Raw genomic sequence first — 20,408 nt, forward strand, 5'->3', positions numbered from 1 at the left:
TGTCATTTGATTAATTAGCAATTCTTTATTAAATATTAGAACTTTTCATTTTGGGGGAAGGGAGATATCAACATTTATAAAATCAACGGAAGTGGTACTGTTCATCATTTATTTATTTTATGTGCCAAATAATATATACACCGCCTTTACAAAAATGAAACTACTTTTTATTAAGGGCCTGTCACACACTACCGATGTACCTCGCCGGGACTAAACCGGAGCGCACAATTAACAACGGCGAGAAAATCGGTAGAGCTCCGTCGAGAAAGCACTTGAAAAATCACAATTGGCCGTAGCAATACCGATGTAGTACCGGCGATCCCGTTGTAATACCGTTGTTCTACCGTTGTCCTACCGATGTAAGAGCCGATGTGCTACCGAATACTACTTTTTTGTCATCTCCTTTGGAGACATTTCTGTTGGATACCTCATCCTCATCAAGTTGTGGAGAACAATGCATGCCTTCACGATGATTTTGACGGTGGATGGGTGGTGCTGCATTGTGGTAAGCAAAATCTGGAAGCGGTTTGCCAGAATGCCAAAGGCATTTTCAACAACCCTCCTGGCTCGGGACAGTCTGTAATTGAAGATCCTCTCTTCATCTGTAAGACCACGCAAGGTGTATGGCTTCATCATGTGCTTCCGTAGGCCAAACGCATCATCAACGACGAAGACGTATGGCACATCCTTGTAGTCATTAGGAAGAGGATCTGGAGCAGGGAAGCCAATGGTTCCATCTTCAGCCATTTCTTTGAGTTCAGACTCGTTGTAGATCTGGGCGTCAGACGAGGCTCCGGGACTACCCACATCTGCCCAGAGGAATTTGTAGTCCGTATCTACCAGTGCCATGAGCACGATGGAGTAGAACCCCTTGTAATTATAATACACCGAACCACTCTTTGGAGGAGCCTTGCAGGCAACGTGCTTGCCATCAAGGGCACCACAGGTATGTGGGAAGTTCCACTTCTCCATGAACTGGTCTGAGATCTCACGCCGGCCTTCAGGGGTTGTGGGGCAGGTCATCGCCTCGTCCAGGTACTCGTCAATGATGGCTTGGCAGACTTCTCTCACGGCCAGTGACTGGGTGTTGTGGGGTACCCTGCAACCAAACTTCATGGCCGCGTACTTGGTCCCAGAGGCGATGTGGCGCAGAGTGATGGCAATCTTCAGACCAGGATCCAGGGGCTCCCTGTACCAGGTTCTTTCTTTGGTGATCCTGGGACCAACTCGCTGTACCAGCTCATCGTACATCTCTGGGGGCATTCTGAGGAAGTTCTTGAAGGCCCTCTGGTCCTCTCTGCGGAGCTCCACCAGCAGCTGGTCATACATGCCAAACTGACGACGCCTGCTAATCCATGGTCTCACCCAGATTGCTCGAGGTACTTGAGGTCTTCTTCTTCTTCTTCTACTCCTCCTTCTGGCCTGGATCTGGTGAAGTGCCAACTGAGTCACCAGGTTCTGATGTTGGAGCACGGCTATTTAATAATCGTGTAGCTACAGGTCCGCCATCCTCGGTGACAAATGAAGGAATGACGGGCTGGTAGTCTGTGCCCCTATTTATATGCAAAATGCACAACGGTAGCAGTACGGTAGTACTACGGTATTAGTACGGTAGTAGTACGGTATCACATCGCTAAGAACGGTAGTGCATCGTTAGTACATCGGCATGACTACGGTATCACATCTGTACCAGTACGGTACACATTGAGGCCACCGGAGAGCCGCCGATCCATTACGGGGCCCTACAGGTGCTTTACCGACATTAACGAAGCCATACCGGAGTACAGCCGTTGTAGTCCCGTTGCTCGCTCCGGCAGCGCAACGGCAGAATTTTTTAGCATGTTCAAAAATGTATACCGTCGCCTGCCGTTGCTAATTTTTTCGCCGATGTTCTGACGATGTCCTGACGAGGTACTACCGTTCTTAGCGATGTGATACCGTTGCGCTGCCGTACTAGTACCGATCCTCGAAAATCGCCAAATTTGTGCTCCATTATAGCTCCGGCGAGCCAAATCGGCTAGGTGTGACAGGCCTTTTAGCTTGCGATCGATTCATTCGATGAAGATGGATATTAAATGAACATAAAAATTTTCTCATATTAGGAAATCACTTTACCAAATTCTTTATTGTTTTTCATTTGAATAAAATTTAGTTGAACTATTATATTTTCTTCTTTTTGTGTATGTTATGTGAATATTGTATTGTGTGTTCGCAAGTACCTAAGTTCTATATCCTATTGATCATTCATAGGTGCATGTATGTCTGTTGGTGTCGTATTTGTCTTTGTACATGTGTGTAGACGTGTGACTCTAGGTGTAGGGGTATGTGTGTGTGTGTTGTGTGTGTGTGTGTCTATGCGTGTGTGTGTATCTGCGTATGTGTGTGTGTGTGTGTGTGTGTGTGTGTGTGTGAGAGAGAGAGAGAGATAAGAGAGAGACGGGAAAGAGAAAATAGGAAGACAGACATACATAAAGAGAGAGAAGAGGAAGAGACCGACAGAGAAAGAGAGAGAGAGAGAGAGGGGGGGGGGGGGGGGGGGGGGGAGGGAGAGAGGCGAAAAGAGAATATGGAGACAGAGAGAGAAGAGGAAGAGACACGGAGAGAATAGGGAGACAGACATACAGAGAGAGAGAGAGAGAGAGAGAGAGAGAGAGAGAGAGAGAGAGAGAGAGAGAGAGAGAGAGAGAGACGAAAAGAGGTAATGGGGAGAAGAGGAAGAGACATGTGCTCTAATAACCACAAGAGGAAAAATATCTTCGATAATCTTGCATTGCATTTGAAGAACCCATACTGAGCAAGGCTGCTTGGTCAGTCTGGAATCACTGGGTTTCAAAACGAAATACCAAACATATTTTTGTGATGATATGTCGGGGGCATGAAATATTCTGGTTGTAAAAGAGGATTGCCACCCAGTCTAGTTTAGTAATAAGATCTAGCATCGGACAGAGCTCTTTAGAATATGTACAGCTGTGATGGCATGCACTCATGAATCACTGTCACAACAGTGGTGAAACTGACATTTAATCCCACATTACTGACATTCAATCCCACATTACAGACATTCAATCCCATATTATGTTGCTCATTATATATTCAAAATGGCGGCTCTGGAGGTGACCTGAGCAAGATGTCAAAGTGTCATCAAAGATTTTCCTGCTATATAGATGATTATTCAAAGTTTAGACCAGGTCGTTTGCTTTCATCACTAAATTCCCACGGGAATACACTTGCTCCCTGACTAAACACGGATATCAACTGTACAGCAAGTATTGTAATATGTTGTTAAATAGTGTGTACCCAAAGGTCCAAACAGTAGTGGGTCCAGAGTGTTGCACACATCGACCAGACACGAATACATCAACTGTACAGCAAGTAGTGTAGTACGTCATTAAATAGTGTACCCAAAGTCCAAAATTAATAGTAGCGGGTCCAGAGTGTTGCGTACATCGACCAGGCACGAATACATCAACTGTACAGAAAGTATTGTACGTCATTAAATAGTGTGTACCCAAAGGTCCAAACAGTAGCGGGTCCAGAGTGTTGCATACATCGACCATTGAACGAATACATCAACTGTACAGGAAGTATTGTAGTACGTCATTAAATAGTGTTTACACAAAGGCCCACACAGTAGAGTCTTTTCTTCCTTCCAACCAGTGCACCACAACTGGTCAAAGGCCGTGGTATGTGCATTTGTTTTCCTGTCTGTGATAGTGTACATATAAATGTGTAGCTTATGATCTTGAGCTCTCAACTTGTTATCTCAGGCTATCGATAGATGATAGAAATCTAGTTTAACGTGCCCATAAAAATTAAATAAAAAGTTACAAGCCAACAATAAAAAGAATTGACTGCTCGGCCGAATATTTATATAATTTGGAGCATTTTAGAAGGACAGTCCAAAAATAAATAAGAGAAAGAAGAGAGGATCGGACTATTTAATAATATTAAAAAAAGAAAGTAATTTCGACATAAAGGTCTAAAAGTTTAAAGTCCGATCTATATATCCACGTGAGTGGCCTCGTGAAGGCCGTTTGGGTGCACAGCTTATAGGGACGAGATGGGTTGCATCCCGTTAATAAAACCCCAAGATTGACAGTCATTAGATGTTGAAGGTGTAGTGTTGTGCTGAAATATAGATCTTAACAAGCCGGATCCGTCTGAACGAGAGAAGAGTATCAAACGGGTATAGTCCAGTCGTCATGGGCTGGTGTAGTGGTGCGGACGGGCCCGACTCCGGAGGATACGAGATGGTATCACTATAAAGCAAAGTAAAGTCTAGAAAAGAGTAGTAGGGGCCGACCCCGCTTCCTATTTCTTCTTAGAGTGGGGCGGTCAATCTGCCAGTGCTGCTAGGACAGGCTCGGACATGTAGAGAGTAAATGCGAACAACCGTGGCGTTCTACAGAATGGCCGACATACGAGTCACGACATAGTCAGCCTATCGATGTATTAGAAGAAGAAAAAATAAAAGAATAAGAAATAAATAAACACTGAACAATCAAACATTTCATTTGTTTAAACAAATTTAGTATAATCATTTATCAAACATCTAAGGAGATGGGTTTTGGTGTTCGCCAATAAAACTAAATTTGAGACAGTAAATCCACCGATATACGTCCGCAAATCGGGAAACACAGTAGGGTTATCCCCTAAATGTATTAAAAAACACATCGCTGATGGTACAAAGTAGGGGGCACATGCCCCTTCCCACCCCACCCACCATGATAAATCAGTTCCTGGGTTTTTTCTTATAAACGTTCTGTCAGGCTGCAGTGTTTAACGTAGCTATTTATATCTAGACGTAAACAAAATAATGACTATAAATCGAGTTCAAATGCGTATCTGCTCTTTTCCAAATCGCAAAACAATATTTTAAACTTATATTACACCCTTAACATGGCTTGTTTGTGAAGGGGGTGGGGGGGGGGGGGGGATCCTCCAAGCGTTACATACTATTCAGGGGTGTATGGTCTAGCGTTACGGAGTGTTATAGGGGGTGCAGTGTTTCTGGCAGAAAGAAATATTTGGGTATGAATGCACCCACAGTCAACAGGGCGTATGCGGGGAGGGGGTCTCTATCCCAGAAAGAAAATGGGTTACGTTTAGGGTTAGGAGAATCATACAGTAATTAATTTTGTCAAAAGGTTAACTTTAAAAAATCTGAAAACAAATTTGGGAATACCCATTTTACATTCTGGACGAAACCCTGGGATGGATGTCTATTTTTACCAAAATAAATTTGCGTTACGTAATATTTCAACAACCCCTTAAACTCCCTGACTCGATACCTTACTTTGTTACTAGAAATGTTTTACCATATATACGAATAAAAAATAACAAACATGCCAATCTGAAAGGGACATTCCTGAGCTTGCTGCAATTTTTAAGATGTTATCGACAAACAGAGACTTTTTAACGATTGTAATTACATATATATTTTTTTCTGCATAAAATATTACTGGGTGTATATTAAACGTGTTTCTGATAGTTCTAAGATCCAGTTTGGGCTTCTTACCAATATATAGTCGACCAGAAGCACATTAAATATACAAACAATGATATTCTAAACAAGAAAATATATTTTATATGTAAGTTTAATCGTAGAAATATTTTATTAGTCGGAAACATCTTACAATGTAGCAAACTCAGGAATGTCCCTTGAATGGCCTGTCTACAACAAAACGAATACAGTGAAATCGTACAAACCACGATTTGTGAGATAAACCGGCCTCAGTCGTGTCATGGCATGCGCGTGCGCAGGGGAGGGGGTGGGGGGTGGGGGGTGGGGGTCGACCCCCCCCCCCCCCCGCTCAAGGCGAACAAAAATTTCATATCCCGATTTTTTACATTCCTGTGAATGGATATGGAAGTACTGAGATGTTATCATCACACCTGTGGGGAAATGAATTATATATATATACATATATATATATATATATATATATATATATATATCTACATCTACATCTACATCTACATCTACATCTACATCTACATCTACATCTACATATATATATATATATATATATATATATATATATATATATATAAAGGATATTCGAAAAAAAAACACGTCATGAAATGGTTAATTTATTATATACATCTTTCCTAGTTTTTTACAATATCTTTGGGGGTTTTTAATGTCATTCTCTAGTCCTGTCAAAAGCATGTAATGCCATTATATACGTCTTGTGGATGAACTTTTGATGTAAATTTACTTGGCCATGATATTATTAAAAGCAATACGAATGAAAAGTATCTTTGTTTAATTAATAGTTACTTAATAATATTCAAAATGGTCCTCCCCACAAACAAAAATCCGAACACAAATGCAACACGAATCGAACGCAAGTTTAGAAACTTGCACTCAACGACAGGACATTGTATCATCATTGTTTAGCTTTGTATTGAAACAGTTTTAGATATTTTATCGTAATGGTACTTCATGTACATTTCTACCGGCCTCGGTGGCGTCGTGGTTAGGCCATCGGTCTACAGGCTGGTAGGTGCTGGGTTCGGATCCCAGTCGAAGCATGATATTTTTAATCCAGATACCGACTCCAAACCCTGAGTAAGTGGTCCGCAAGGCTCAATGGGTAGGTGTAAACCATTTGCACCGACCAGTGATCTATAACTGGTTCAACAAAGACCATGGTTTGTGCTATCCTGCCTGTGGGAAGCGCAAATAAAAGATCCCTTGCTGCTAATCGGAAAGAGTAGCCTATGTAGTGGCGACAGCGGGTTTCCTCTCAAACAGTTTGTGGTCCTTAACCATATGTCTGACGCTATATAACCGTAAATAAAATGTGTTGAGTGCGTCGTTAAATAAAACATTTCTTTCTGTCTTTCTTTATATCATGTTATCAGGAAACAATGGGTCCTATGACTATCTGATATTTCGAAGAGTTATTTTGACTCGTAGTCATCAGTGGAACCCCGCTACCATTAGCAGCAAGGGGTGTTTATCTGAACTTTACCACAGACAGGAAATCACATACCAAGTTCTTTAACCAATTGTGGGACACTGGTTGGAATGAAAAAAAAAAACCCAATGATTTGAATGAATCCACTGAGGTTGTTCGATCCTGCGATATTTTCTGTCTGAGATGAAAATGAACCTCCTTTGACGGGATCCGAAACACAGAAACTCAGTGCGAGAGTCCAGCGCTTTTACACCAACACTACTACATACCATCACCCGATCACTAACTACATACTCAGTCACTAACCATTTCCGTTTACCTAACAGAAACGGTCGAAATATAAGAGGGATAAAATAATCAAGTGATAGATAGGAGGCTTTCAGGACAGATATTGCCCCCCCCCAAAAAAAATAAAAATAAAAATAAAAATAAAATAAATAAATAAATAAATAAAAAAACAACAAAAAAACAACAACCAAAACAAACAACGTTATTTGACTGTTTTCATTGCAGAAAGGGATTTAGCTCAGTCGGGTGAGCGCTCACTTGAGGTGCTTGCGTCGCAGGATCGAACCGCCTCGGTGGATCCGTTCAGTTGATTGGGGTTTTTCTCGTTCCAACCAGTGCACCACAACTGGACAAAGGGCGTGGTATGTGCTTTCCCGTCTGTGGGAAAGTGCATATAAAATATCCCTGGCTACATTAAGAAAATGTCGCGGGTTTCCTCTATTGACTACGAGTTAGAATTATCAAATGTTTGACATCCAACAGCCGATGATTAATAATCAATGTTCTCTTGAGATGTCTTTAAACAAAACAAACTGTTTTCATTGCATGGGTATGTAATGTTTAAACAAGGCAACTACAGAATTGAAAAGTGCACTAACTATCTACAGGTGATCTTTCACAGAAATGTCAAACTAGTATAAATATTATATCATGTTATCGGGGAACAATGGGTCCTATGACTACCTGATATTTTGAAGAGTTATTGTAGTCCACCCAATCTATGTGTCGTCGATGAACTAAGTAAACCTCGTATCTGCCAGATTTACAAGTTTTTCACATTAATAATGTCTTCATTTAGTACGAGCCAGTGCACCACGACTGGTACATCAAATGCCGTGGTATGTGCTATCTTGTCTATTGGATAGTGCATATAAAAGATCCCTTGCTGCTAATCAAAAAGAGTAACCCATGAAGTGGTGACAGCGGGTTTCCTCTCTCATTATCTGTGTGGTCTGTAACCATATGTCTGACGCCATATAACCGTAAATATTGTAAATATGTGTTGAGTGCGTCGTTAAATAAAATATGCCTTTCTTTTTTCATTTCAAGTACCTCAAGCGAACACTCAACCAACTGAGCTAAATGGCTTCCTAACTATTTGCAGGTGACCTTTCACAGAAATGTCAAGCTGATATATATATATTATATCATGTTATCAGGAAACAATGGGTCCTATGACTATCAATGCCTACACGTACGCTTATTGATTCGGTGGAGAGATGGGGCTGAGGAAGTGGGGGTGGGTTCTAGGCGAAATTCTGAATTAAAAACACGGACACTCAGTACGAGAGTCCAGCACTCTACCAACTACACTCACTAACTACATACCCGGTCACAAACCGTTTACCTTTACCTGACAGTAATGGTTGAAATATGAGAGGTATAAAAAATAATCAAGTTGTAGATACGAGGCTTTCAGGACAGATACCAGCCCCCCCCCCCCCCCCCCCCCCCCCCCAAAAAAAAAAAAAAAAACAACAACAAAAAACCCCAACAACAACAACAACAACAACAAAACACACAAAAAACCAAAAACCAAAAACAAACAAACAAATAAAACTAAAAAAAAGGTGTTATTTGACTGTTTCCATTGCGTGGGTTTGTAATGTTTAAACAATGCAACTACGAATTTGAAAAGTACACTATCTACAGGTTTTTGTTTGTTTTGTTTAACGACACCCCTGGAGGACATCGATTATTTTATCATCGGCTATTGGATGTCAAACATTCGTAGTCATCAGAGGAAATCCGCCACATTTTTTTGTAATGCAGCAAGGGATCTTTTATATGCATTTTCTTACAGACAGGAAAACACATACAACGGCCTTTGTGACAACGGGGAGCACGTGCAGACGTCTTTATTTTAATTAAGGCGCACGCATCATTTATCGCGCAGTGTCTTCCTACCATTAGGTCTCTTGATCAGCTTTGGGGCGGGACGTAGCCCAGTGGTAAAGCACTCGCCTGATGCGCGGTCGCTTAGGGATCGATTCCAGTCAGTGGGCCCAGTTGGTTATTTCTTGTTCCAGCCAGTGCACCGCGACTGGTATATCAAAAGTCGTGGTATGTGCTATACTGTCTGTGGGACGGTGCATATAACCGATCGCTCGCTACTAATTGACAAATATAGCGAGTTCCCTCTCTAATTAACACATTGTTGACATCCAATAGCTTAGTGATTAATAGATCAATGTGCACTAGTGGTGTCGTTAAACAAAACAAACGTTAACTTGGTCATCCCATACTGAATGACTATGCGTACAGTATTTTTGTCTTTGTCAGCTGCATATTCCATAGTATCGAAAATAACCTGTAATAAAGTCATTCATCGTGGTGCCATGCCGGCCTCGGTGGCGTCGTGGGTAGGACATCGGTCTACAGGCTGGTAGGTACTGGTTTCGGATCCCAGTCGAGGCATGGAATTTTTTAAAATTCAGATACCGACTCCAAATCCTGAGTGAGCGTTCCGCAAGGCTCATTGGGTAGGTGTAAACCACTTGCACCGACCCGTGATCCATAACTGGTTCAACAAAGGCCATGGTTTGTGCTATCTTGCCTGTGTGAAGCACAGATAAAAGATCCCTTGCTGCTAATCGGAAATGGTAGCCCATGTAGTGGCGACAGCGGGTTTCCTCTCAAAATCTGCGTGGTCCTTAACCATATGTCTGACGCCATATAACCGTAAATAAAAATGTGTTGAGTGCGTCGTTGAATAAAAACATTTCTTTCTTTTCTTTCATCGTGGTGCCATTTTATTTCTCTAACTTATCTGGTTTAGTTTCACTGGGGAAAACGATATGTTATCGCTCTTGTTATCTGAATGTTCTTCTCTTTCGTTTCATCGCGATATCGAACATCACTCGAATATTTCTCTTGATCTACATTAAATATTAATCGATCTAACTTTCTTTTCTTTTGTCATTTTGCGATAAAGTTAACCCACGATGTATCTTCTTTGTGTTTCTTTCTTCTTCAATTATTTATTTTATATAGCTGCCAGATTTTCCCTCAAAGAACAGGACGCTAAGTACTTACGATTGGAGGTTGAGTCCTCTTCGTTTTTTGTTTTTTATTGGCATTACACAAATGCACAACAGCTTTTCTAACGAATAAGACATTATATCATTGCTTTCCAAATCTTAATACAATTTATATATTTAAAATTTAATAATGGCATCGAATACAAGAGAACATGTTTTGCTGAAGATCATTCGAGTGTTTCTCATAATATATCAAACAAGTTCGTCCTATGCGTCTGTCCGATCTGCATACTTTGAAAGATCTGGGAAAGGTTTAAATCAGTGTTCAAAACAGACAAAGACCGGTGGGGTTTCAGTTCGAGGAATAGTGGAGTGTGCAGTTCTAGCGACATCATCTGATGGATTCGGGTTCTACTACGACGACAAGGCAAAGAGCTGCGTGACGTCACTCAGTGAACCGAAAACTCCCGATTCTGACAATTACTGGATGGACACCGCTAAGAAGAGGAACGCAGGTAAATCACAGGTCCCCCGAAAACACCAACATCGTAGTGGGGGGGGGGGGGGGGGGGGGGTGTAATACTATGGTTCAACTTCGCTATATCGATGTTAAGGGACTCATAAATTGAGACATCTTGGGCGGACTCCGCCCCAACATATCCGAATTCTAAAATGTATGCACCAAAGCGGTCCAAAACGTCCCAACTGCCAACTAGTTTGTTGAAGTTTCTTTTGTTTAATGACACCACTAGAACACATTGATTTATTAATCATCGGCTATTTAATGTCAAACATTTCGTAATTTGTACGTTAGTAAAAAAGGATATTTTATGTACACCATCCCACAGACAGGATAGCACATACCAAGGCATTTGATATACCAGTGGTGATGTGTTTGCATGTGTTTGTGCTCGCCCGCACGCACGCGTGTGTTTGTGTGTTTGTACTGAAGGGGCGATCACCCTATAAACAAAAGGTAAAGACAGCTTGTTCTGCTTGATCCCTTTCTCTTTTGAAGGCAGAATCTGCATGGTGTTTTTTTTAAAGTGGTTATGGTTTGCTTCTTGGTTTTATTATTGGAGGGTTTCTAGAATACACGTCACCATTTTATTTCGGCGAATCGTTTCGTCTTTGACAACAAAAGCCCTGCTAATTATAACGCATGTTCAAGCACCACACCACACAACATAACACACAATACAACATAATAAAATACAATTCAACACGATAAAAAGAAATACTATATTGGGGTAATTCTTGCCATGAAGAACAAAAACATACAGAAACTAGTTATACCTACAACAGAGGTCAAACAGGAAGGTAACATTATTGCAGTGAAAAGATCTAGCCACCGGTTAAAATATACAATGCAAATGCATTATATTCAATTTAGCTAAGTACACACACACACACGCACACACACGGACACGGACACGCACACGCACGCACACACAAACACACCGCATATGTACATTTGATTCTTAACAAAACTATGTTTTATTAGTAATATATATATATATATATATATATATATATATATATATATATATATATATATATATATATATATAACAATAATTATACAACGGATAATATTAGTAAATCGCAGCTGTTTAGACAGATGATCTGTTGGTGGCTTGGTTTTCTTTCTGTATTACTAATTGATATGATGGATTTTGACATGGACAGGCATATGGCCAAGTATATTAACACCAAAATGTATCAATAACAAACTGTTCTTTAGCATCACTATTTTAACAGTGATTCATAAGTGCATGTCATCACAGCTTCACGTATTCCAATGAGATCTGTTCTGAGCTAGTTTTGATTTAGTAAACTACTTTGGAAATGGCAGTCCTCTTTGTGTGAGAAGGATGAAATCTACAGAAAAAAGGAGATTTCATCGTGCCTCAGGAGTGGCGGTCCTCATACAGACGAGGCACTAGTTAGAGAATCGTGAAATCAGCAATACCACCTTTTTTTAAATTACAGCTAGATAACGAAAATTGCTACACTGTCTCTGGTTACTCCTACGTAATAGCAAAAACAACTATTTTATGTGCACGCCTGCAAACAGGGCATTATACACCATATACATACATATATATATATATATATATATATATATATATATATAGAGAGAGAGAGAGAGAGAGAGAGAGAGAGAGAGAGAGAGAGAGAGAGAGAGAGAGAGAGAGAGAGAGAGAGAGAGAGAGAGAGAGAGAGAGAGAGAGAGAGAGAGAGAGAGAGAGAGAGAGAGAGAGCGCGCACGCGTGTGTGTGTGTGTGTGTGTGTGTATATATATATATATATATATATATATATATATATACATACATACAACAATATAAAACTTCGATAACTCGATCTTGAAGGCGACGAGGAAATAATTCGAGTTTCAAGAAAAGTCAAGTTTGTTTTATTTAACGACGCCTCTAGAGCACATTGATTTTTATCTTATCATCGGGTATTGGACATATGGTCATTCTGACATATTTCTTAAGTGAAAACCCGCTGCCTCCACAGAGGCTACTTTTTCCGATAAGCAGCAAGGGGTCTTTTATATGCACTTTCCCACAGACATGACAGCACACACCAAGGCCTTTGATGAACCAGTTGTGGACCACTGGTTGAGTTTCAGGAAGGTCGAGTTTTTGAAATTAATATTTAAGAGTTCAAATTTGAAACTGCATTGCAGCTGGCTGCAGCATTGCAGCTGGTTGATTTCGCTTACAATTGTAAGAAGCGTGCACTTTCGCTGCCTACCTCTGAACTCTGAAACCTATGCATCCCTATTTGAAAGGCGAACTAATATATCAGTCACCTCACCCCACGCCACCCCATCTCATCCCATCCCATCCCACCGTACCCCAGCTGTTGGCATCTTCGATGCCTGTGGTACATTAGTTTTGCGTATATTGTAAGTAAAGAACACAAAAAAAGATAACCCAGATGAATTTGAAATAAATGCTTGGGCATATAGGGTACCGTATAACCGGAAATGTTTGTGGTCTTAATTTTTCGTGGTTTGGGGTATAAAAACATTTCAAGGTTTCTTATTTTCGTTGTTTGCAAAATCTAAATTGATAGTGATTTTATTTTCGAGTTTTGGCAAGTCTAGTTGCGAGAATACTTGCTATTGTTGATTAAAGTTTCACTTCGGCTGCCAGTTCTTCGATACTACCGACGTGTAAAGTTAAACAATAGAACAGCCACCTGTAGCCTAATTGGCCACTGTGATACCCGGTATGCTATTCGACAGACAACTGAGCACAGTCTTTGATTTTGTGTAAAGCCAATTACGACGTATGTGTGAACAAAGCACTTAAGGACGCCATGAAGTCTACTTTTACCACATGGTATTCAAAGCGGGTTTCCCTGGCTATGAAATACGGCGAAGTTGTAACGGACATCAAGATCGAAATGCGTACTTCGGCGATAAAACCAATTCATGCAAGGTAGATTATGAAAGTTATGGTAGAATTAAAAATACGCCAGGAAATGTTGACAGAGAAAACAAAAACCGCGAAAAATAAGGCATTTACATACATATATAAATAACAGAAAGTAATGTTAACGTATTTTACAGATGTCAAAAGATGGCGGAACTTAACTAACACATAAAGCACTGAATGCCGAATAACACTATAAGAACATTTATTTTACACACACACATTATGCTTCACACCTCTACTTTATTTCTCCAATCTGGCCACCCACCCCCATTTCTGGGCTCTAAGCAGGATTGCTTGGATTGCAAGAAAGCAGCACTTTTTAAAACCGATCTGGCTATTTCCACGTTACTGGGTCGTTCCCCAAATTGCACCATCTACGATGTATCAATTTTTTTTATAAAACTAAATGACTGGTAATTGATCTACATTAACTAATACGTAAATAGAAAAGCTAAAGGTTGACACGATTCAAGCCTTTGAGGGCAAAAACAAAAAGTGTTTGAAGTTAACCAGACTGTGTCTGTAATAAAGTGTTAAGTAGCAAGGCTCTCCACCACGGACGAACATCGACTACCAAACACAGAAATTATCGTTCAGCTTAGTCGGCGATCTATTATTCTGTATCTATCACCTTAATCCTCGACCACCATTTTTGCGACCCGAGTGAAGGGCGCTTCGCTTGATTGACATGGCTGACAATGCATTCGTCTTTAAAATACTATTGGCAACGACAGTTTGATCAACCCACACGCGTCAGTTTTAGAGGTGCATATTCAATTACATCTTTATGGCGGGACAAAAGAATTATATCGAGAGATCGAGTTGATCGAGTTTTCGAAGGTCGTTATTACTAGTGTGTATAGCAACTCGGCGCGTACACGTTCCATACACTTTCTAATCCTTATAAGACAGGAACATCTGTGGGACATGATGACTATTTTTTCAGAAACATTTTCAAGGATTCTAATGAGGTAATCAAACAGTCATTTACTGATTTAGGCACAAAACTAGTTCTGAATAAAATAACAATGATTTAAAATGATATATATGCACTGTATCTTTCAAGGAATAATAACCAGGTTATAATTAAGGTTGTCGAAACACGACTGATCCGAATAGCTAACACTCACAGCAGCTGCACGTAAGCGTACGACAATGTAATGATGTGCTATATTTTTCGCGTTCGTCAATTTCAACGACAATGAAGTGATTTGTATGTCGATTGTGTCTACAAATATCGCCAGACCAAGTTTATGAAGCAATCAAAATTAAACTTGGTAGGACGATCCATTTCGAGATTATAGAATACAAAGTAGGGGAAACGACTGAGATGTCAATTACAACAGAACGGTTGTCCACACGTTACAAGGCATAGACAATACTACACTGGATTTTTTTCGTTCGTACGAAATTATTTGAAGACTTTAGGCTTCTTACAAATATTAAGACGACCAGAAACATACAGAATATATAGACACTGGCATTCTAAACAAGAACATATATTTAATATGTAAGTTTACTTGTATACATATTGTATATGTCGGAAACATCTTTCAATGCAGCAAACTCAGGAATGTCCCTCTAATTACAATTAACGTTGGGGCAAAATACAAGAAACAGATCAACAATATTCTATCCACTGAATAAAGAAACATTGTGCAAATGGATTGTATCAAAATACACCAAAAACAAACGGAAACTTCACTTACACCTTCCACACCTTCCACACCTCCCTTAAATGTCAAATCCGTTATTATTAGATGCATATAGGCTATTTAAGCTCTTCTATTTTAACATCTTGTTTGTGACGATTGACCCAGATACAACTTCATGTTCACACTCCACATCACCTTGGAATGGCTACACGTTTATCTTAGATGCATATAGGCTTTTTAAACTGTTTAGTCTGATTGTTTTAGCATCTTGTTTGTGACCCAGAAATAACAGTTGTATTGTTAAATTTAGATTATTAAGGGATTCAAATAATACAGAAATTTACGATGGTCGTTTTATAACCATAAAGTTTTAGAAATAGTTGATAAATTCCCCTACTTGGGTTTCATTTTGTATTACAATAACAAGTTCACAGTTGCTGAACAAATTCTAGCAGATCAAGGAAAAAAAAGCAACGTTTGCATTGTGTTCCAATACAAAATCTTTATACTTAAATATTGAAACTTTGATATCATTGTTCGACTGTTATATCACTACTATTATCTGTTATGCTTCTGAAGTTTGGGGTTTCCACAAAGGGAACACAATAGAACAGCTTCACCTCGATTTTGTAAAAAGATTACTAGGTGTAAAACGATCCACTAATAATTCCCTGATATATGCTGAACTGGGTCGTGTACCATTACGATTCAATAGTATTGGTACAACATTTTAAATACTGATAATTGCATTATTAAAAATTGTTACTTATATCTATATGATTGTGTTGAGGTTCAAAATGAAACAAATTGGGCTTATTATGTCAAATATGAACTGACTAGGTTAGGTTTTGGAGAGTTATGGCTAAATCAACATATTGATTCTAAACACTTACCTGTCATTAAACAAAGACTGTTAGATCAAGCACAACAGGTAATTAGAGGTCAGATCCATGACTCTCCAAAATGTTTTTATTATAGATATTTCATTGATTATATATGGTTTGCAATACTACCTTAGTAAATACCTTCCTGTACATTTTAGAAAACATATTACTAAATACCGCCTATCAGCCCATAGTCTAGCCATTGAAACTGACAGATATGACAATATTGATAAATCAGAAAGAAAATGTTTTAAATGTGCTGATGAAATTGAAGAAGAATATCATTTTATATTGGTTTGTCCATTATATAACAATTTAAGAATTTCACTTATTAAGCCATATTATTGGAAAAAGCCTTCTGTCTTTAAATTTATTCAGCTGCTTACTGTACATAATATTAAGCAAATGCGCTATTTAGGTAAATATTTATATCTTGCTGCAAATTTGAGAAATAGCTATATTTAATAGGGGTTTTTTTTATGCACTCTCCACAGCTCGTATAATAGAATTATATCAATTTATGTACATCACCACTGTTTACCTGTATGTATATATCATTATTCTGTACTGATGAGCTTTCAGCTCAAAGTCAATAAAGAAATTGAACAATTGAAAATTGACCCAGATACAACTTCATTTTCACACTCCACATCACCTTGGAATGGCCACACGTTTATCATTAGATGCATATAGGCCCTTTAAATTGTTTTAGCATCTTGTTTGTGAAGATTGACCCAGCAATAACAGTTGCATTGTTAATTTTAGATCACTGAGGGATTCAAATAATACAGAGATTTACGATGGTCGTTTGCTTTCTTCAAATAAATTCCATGGGAGGCCACACGGCAGTAGACTATTTCCCAGTTTAACAAAAACTAACGTCATTAAAACTGAATAATTTAAACCAATTTAAAGTTACTATTAAATCTTATTATCATGTTCAGAATATTACTAAATATACCTCCTGCATAACTCCCTGCACCCGCACCTGTGATTTATTACATAATTTGCATTTAATGTTCAAGGTAACTGCTACACAGAGGGCATTATACCTCTCCAAATGTCAGGGCGGGACGTAGCCCGAGTACTGGAAATCACGTGAAGAGAGCATTATAACTCTCCAAATGTCAGGGCGGGACGTAGCCCGAGTACTGGAAATCACGTGAAGAGAGCATTATAACTCTCCAAATGTCAGGGCGGGACGTAGCCCGAGTACTGGAAACCACGTGAAGAGAGCATTATAACTCTCCAAATGTCAGGGCGGGACGTAGCCCGAGTACTGGAAACCACGTGAAGAGAGCATTATAACTCTCCAAATGTCAGGGCGGGACGTAGCCCGAGTACTGGAAACCACGTGAAGAGAGCATTATAACTCTCCAAATGTCAGGGCGGGACGTAGCCCGAGTACTGGAAATCACGTGAAGAGAGCATTATAACTCTCCAAATGTCAGGGCGGGACGTAGCCCGAGTACTGGAAATCACGTGAAGAGAGCATTATAACTCTCCAAATGTCAGGGCGGGACGTAGCCCGAGTACTGGAAATCACGTGAAGAGAGCATTATAACTCTCCAAATGTCAGGGCGGGACGTAGCCCGAGTACTGGAAACCACGTGAAGAGAGCATTATAACTCTCCAAATGTCAGGGCGGGACGTAGCCCGAGTACTGGAAATCACGTGAAGAGAGCATTATAACTCTCCAAATGTCAGGGCGGGACGTAGCCCAGTGGTATATGCTCGCCTCTTGCACAGTCCATCTAGGGTTGATCCACGTCGTTTGACCCATTTGGCCATTTCTCTTTTCAGCCAGTGCTCCACAACTAGTATATGAAAGGCTGTGGTATGTGCTATTCTGTATACGGGGTGGTGGATACAACATTTTCCTTGTAGCGGGTTTCCTCTCTAAGACTACATGTCAAATATTACCAATTTGTTTACACCCAATAGCCGAAGACTGATAAATCAATGTGCTCTAGTGATGTCGCTACACAAAACACACTTTCTGCAAATGCCCATCTCGCTTGGGCTAGTCTTTGTGAATTCAGTCTGTCCTGGTCATTGGCAGATCCAGATTGCCGGGGGGGGGGGGGGGGGGGGGGGGGTCCCAGTGGGGCGTTGTGGTTTTTTTTTATTCATCATCCACAATATTGAAATTTATGTATGCATGTATGTATGTGTGTAGTTATGCAGGTATGTATGCATGCATGTATGCATGCATGCATGTAGGTAGGTATGTAGGTAGGTATGTAGGTAGGTATGTATCCGTGCATGCATGCATGCATGTGTATATGTATATATTAGTTATGTATGTATGTATTTATGTATGTGTGTATGTATGTATGTATGTATGTGTGTATGTATGTGTGTATGTGTGTATGTATGTATTTTTATATTTTGAATATCTCTATTGTATGTATGTCGGGTTTTGTCTTACACATACATATATTCAATGACGCACTGGCACAGGGGTATATTAAAATCCTTTATTGCCTTCACACATTTCCTTATGCCGTTACCGAGACCCGAACCTGTGGCACCCAATCGCCCGCAATTGTTGGGCCGGAATGCTACCAATCAGACCATCTACGTTCCACAAAAATAGAACGATCGTTAGTTGACCATATTCGTATCGGTCCAACAACCACGCGGTTCTAAGGCTCCATGGAAACGTTTTACTTACATGCATATGTGGACAGACCTGACACTGGCTATATATGAATTTTTATATTTCGAATATCTCTATTGTATGTATGTCGGGTTTTGACTTAAACATACATATATTCAATGACGCACTGCCACAGGAGATATTAAAACCCTCTATTGCCTTCACAAATTTCCTCATGCCGTTACCGAGACCCGAACCTGTGGCACCCAATCACTCGCAATTGCATGCATGTGATTAGGTAGATAGGTAGGTATGTAGGTAGGTATGTATCCGTGCATGTATGTATGTATGTATGTATGTATTAGGTATGTATGTATGTATGTATGTATGTATGTATGTATGTATTTATGTATGTATTAGGTGTGTATGTATGTAGGCGTGTATGCATGTATGTATGTATGTAGGTAGGTATGCATGTGTATATGTAGGTATGTATAGGTAATTGTATGTGTGCGTGCCTATATGTATGTGTGTGTGTGGGTGGGTGTGCGTGTGCGCGCGAGAGCTCGCGCGCGCGCGCGCGTGTGTGTGTGTGTGTAAACAACTGATAGAAATGTTAAAACTTTGAAAAGCGTTAAGTGTATCATAGAAACAACTGTGCATTGTATATATGTAGTGGGTGACTTTAGCATCCGTAATTGTTTGTTGATAATTACATCAGAAAGTCTCTACCATAACAGATTGTAATAATCTGATTTTGTAAAACCTAAATTGCAACGCCACAGAGTGGCAGTCTTCGTATACACGAAACACAAATCAGCTTTAAATTCAGTGATGAATGCTGCAAGCCGACCAACTTGCTGGAATGTTGCCAATAATCTGAAATGTCCATCACGTACTTGGCTCATGGCCATCCTATTAACATATATTCATCTTTGTTTTGTAAAGTTTCGTTACGTTATTGACCAATGAGATGAACTTGAATATTCTGTCCGAATTTTTACCCTTAACTGCCACAACTTCCGTGCTCGACAGAATGTGTTTAGGTATGGTGTTCATTATTTAATATGATTACAGAAAAATTAAAGTGAACCAAAAACATCTAAGTATGCAACATGATCTACTTCGATATTTTGCGTCTTCTGCTATACAGGGTTTTAACAAGTCGTCGATTATTTCGTAAATAAGAGATACTTGAGAAATAAGAAAATCGCACCAAAATGGCGAGTGACGTACCATGTATCTTTAAACACATGTTAAGTGGCACTAAAGTTGTCATGTATGAAGAGAATATGAGCTGACAGGCTGAGCATAACATCGTTCTCTATTTAAAAAACAAATTTCATTATTTGTTTTCATTTCCTGCTGTGTTAGCGTCTGCCGCTTACTGGTTTGGACTCCTAGCTTACGACAACCTGGATTTTGACGCTGCTTGGCAAAACAAGAAGAAACTCGGTGGCGAGAGAAGTGATTGGCCGTGGGACGCACAGCAGACCAACGAGCGATGCGTGTTCGTCAGCAAGCGAACGGGAAAGTGGCTGTGGAAAAGACAGACCTGTCATTCTGAGAACTTATTCATTTGTCAATATACCGGCTGTCCATAAGCAGACAAGACCC

The 20,408-nt window shown here is 39.8% G+C and overlaps 1 protein-coding gene across 1 annotated transcript; it reads right to left on the minus strand.

The window, feature by feature from the left end:
- Window positions 1-384: 384 nt before the first annotated feature.
- Window positions 385-1,329, minus strand: LOC121386598 (putative nuclease HARBI1). The gene has a single exon (XM_041517549.1). The coding sequence runs from the start codon at window positions 1,327-1,329 to the stop codon at window positions 385-387; it is 945 nt and encodes a 314-aa protein (XP_041373483.1).
- Window positions 1,330-20,408: the final 19,079 nt, after the last annotated feature.

The sequence above is a fragment of the Gigantopelta aegis genome, chromosome 12, assembly GCF_016097555.1.
Source record: "Gigantopelta aegis isolate Gae_Host chromosome 12, Gae_host_genome, whole genome shotgun sequence".
Lineage (NCBI taxonomy): Eukaryota > Metazoa > Mollusca > Gastropoda > Neomphalida > Peltospiridae > Gigantopelta > Gigantopelta aegis.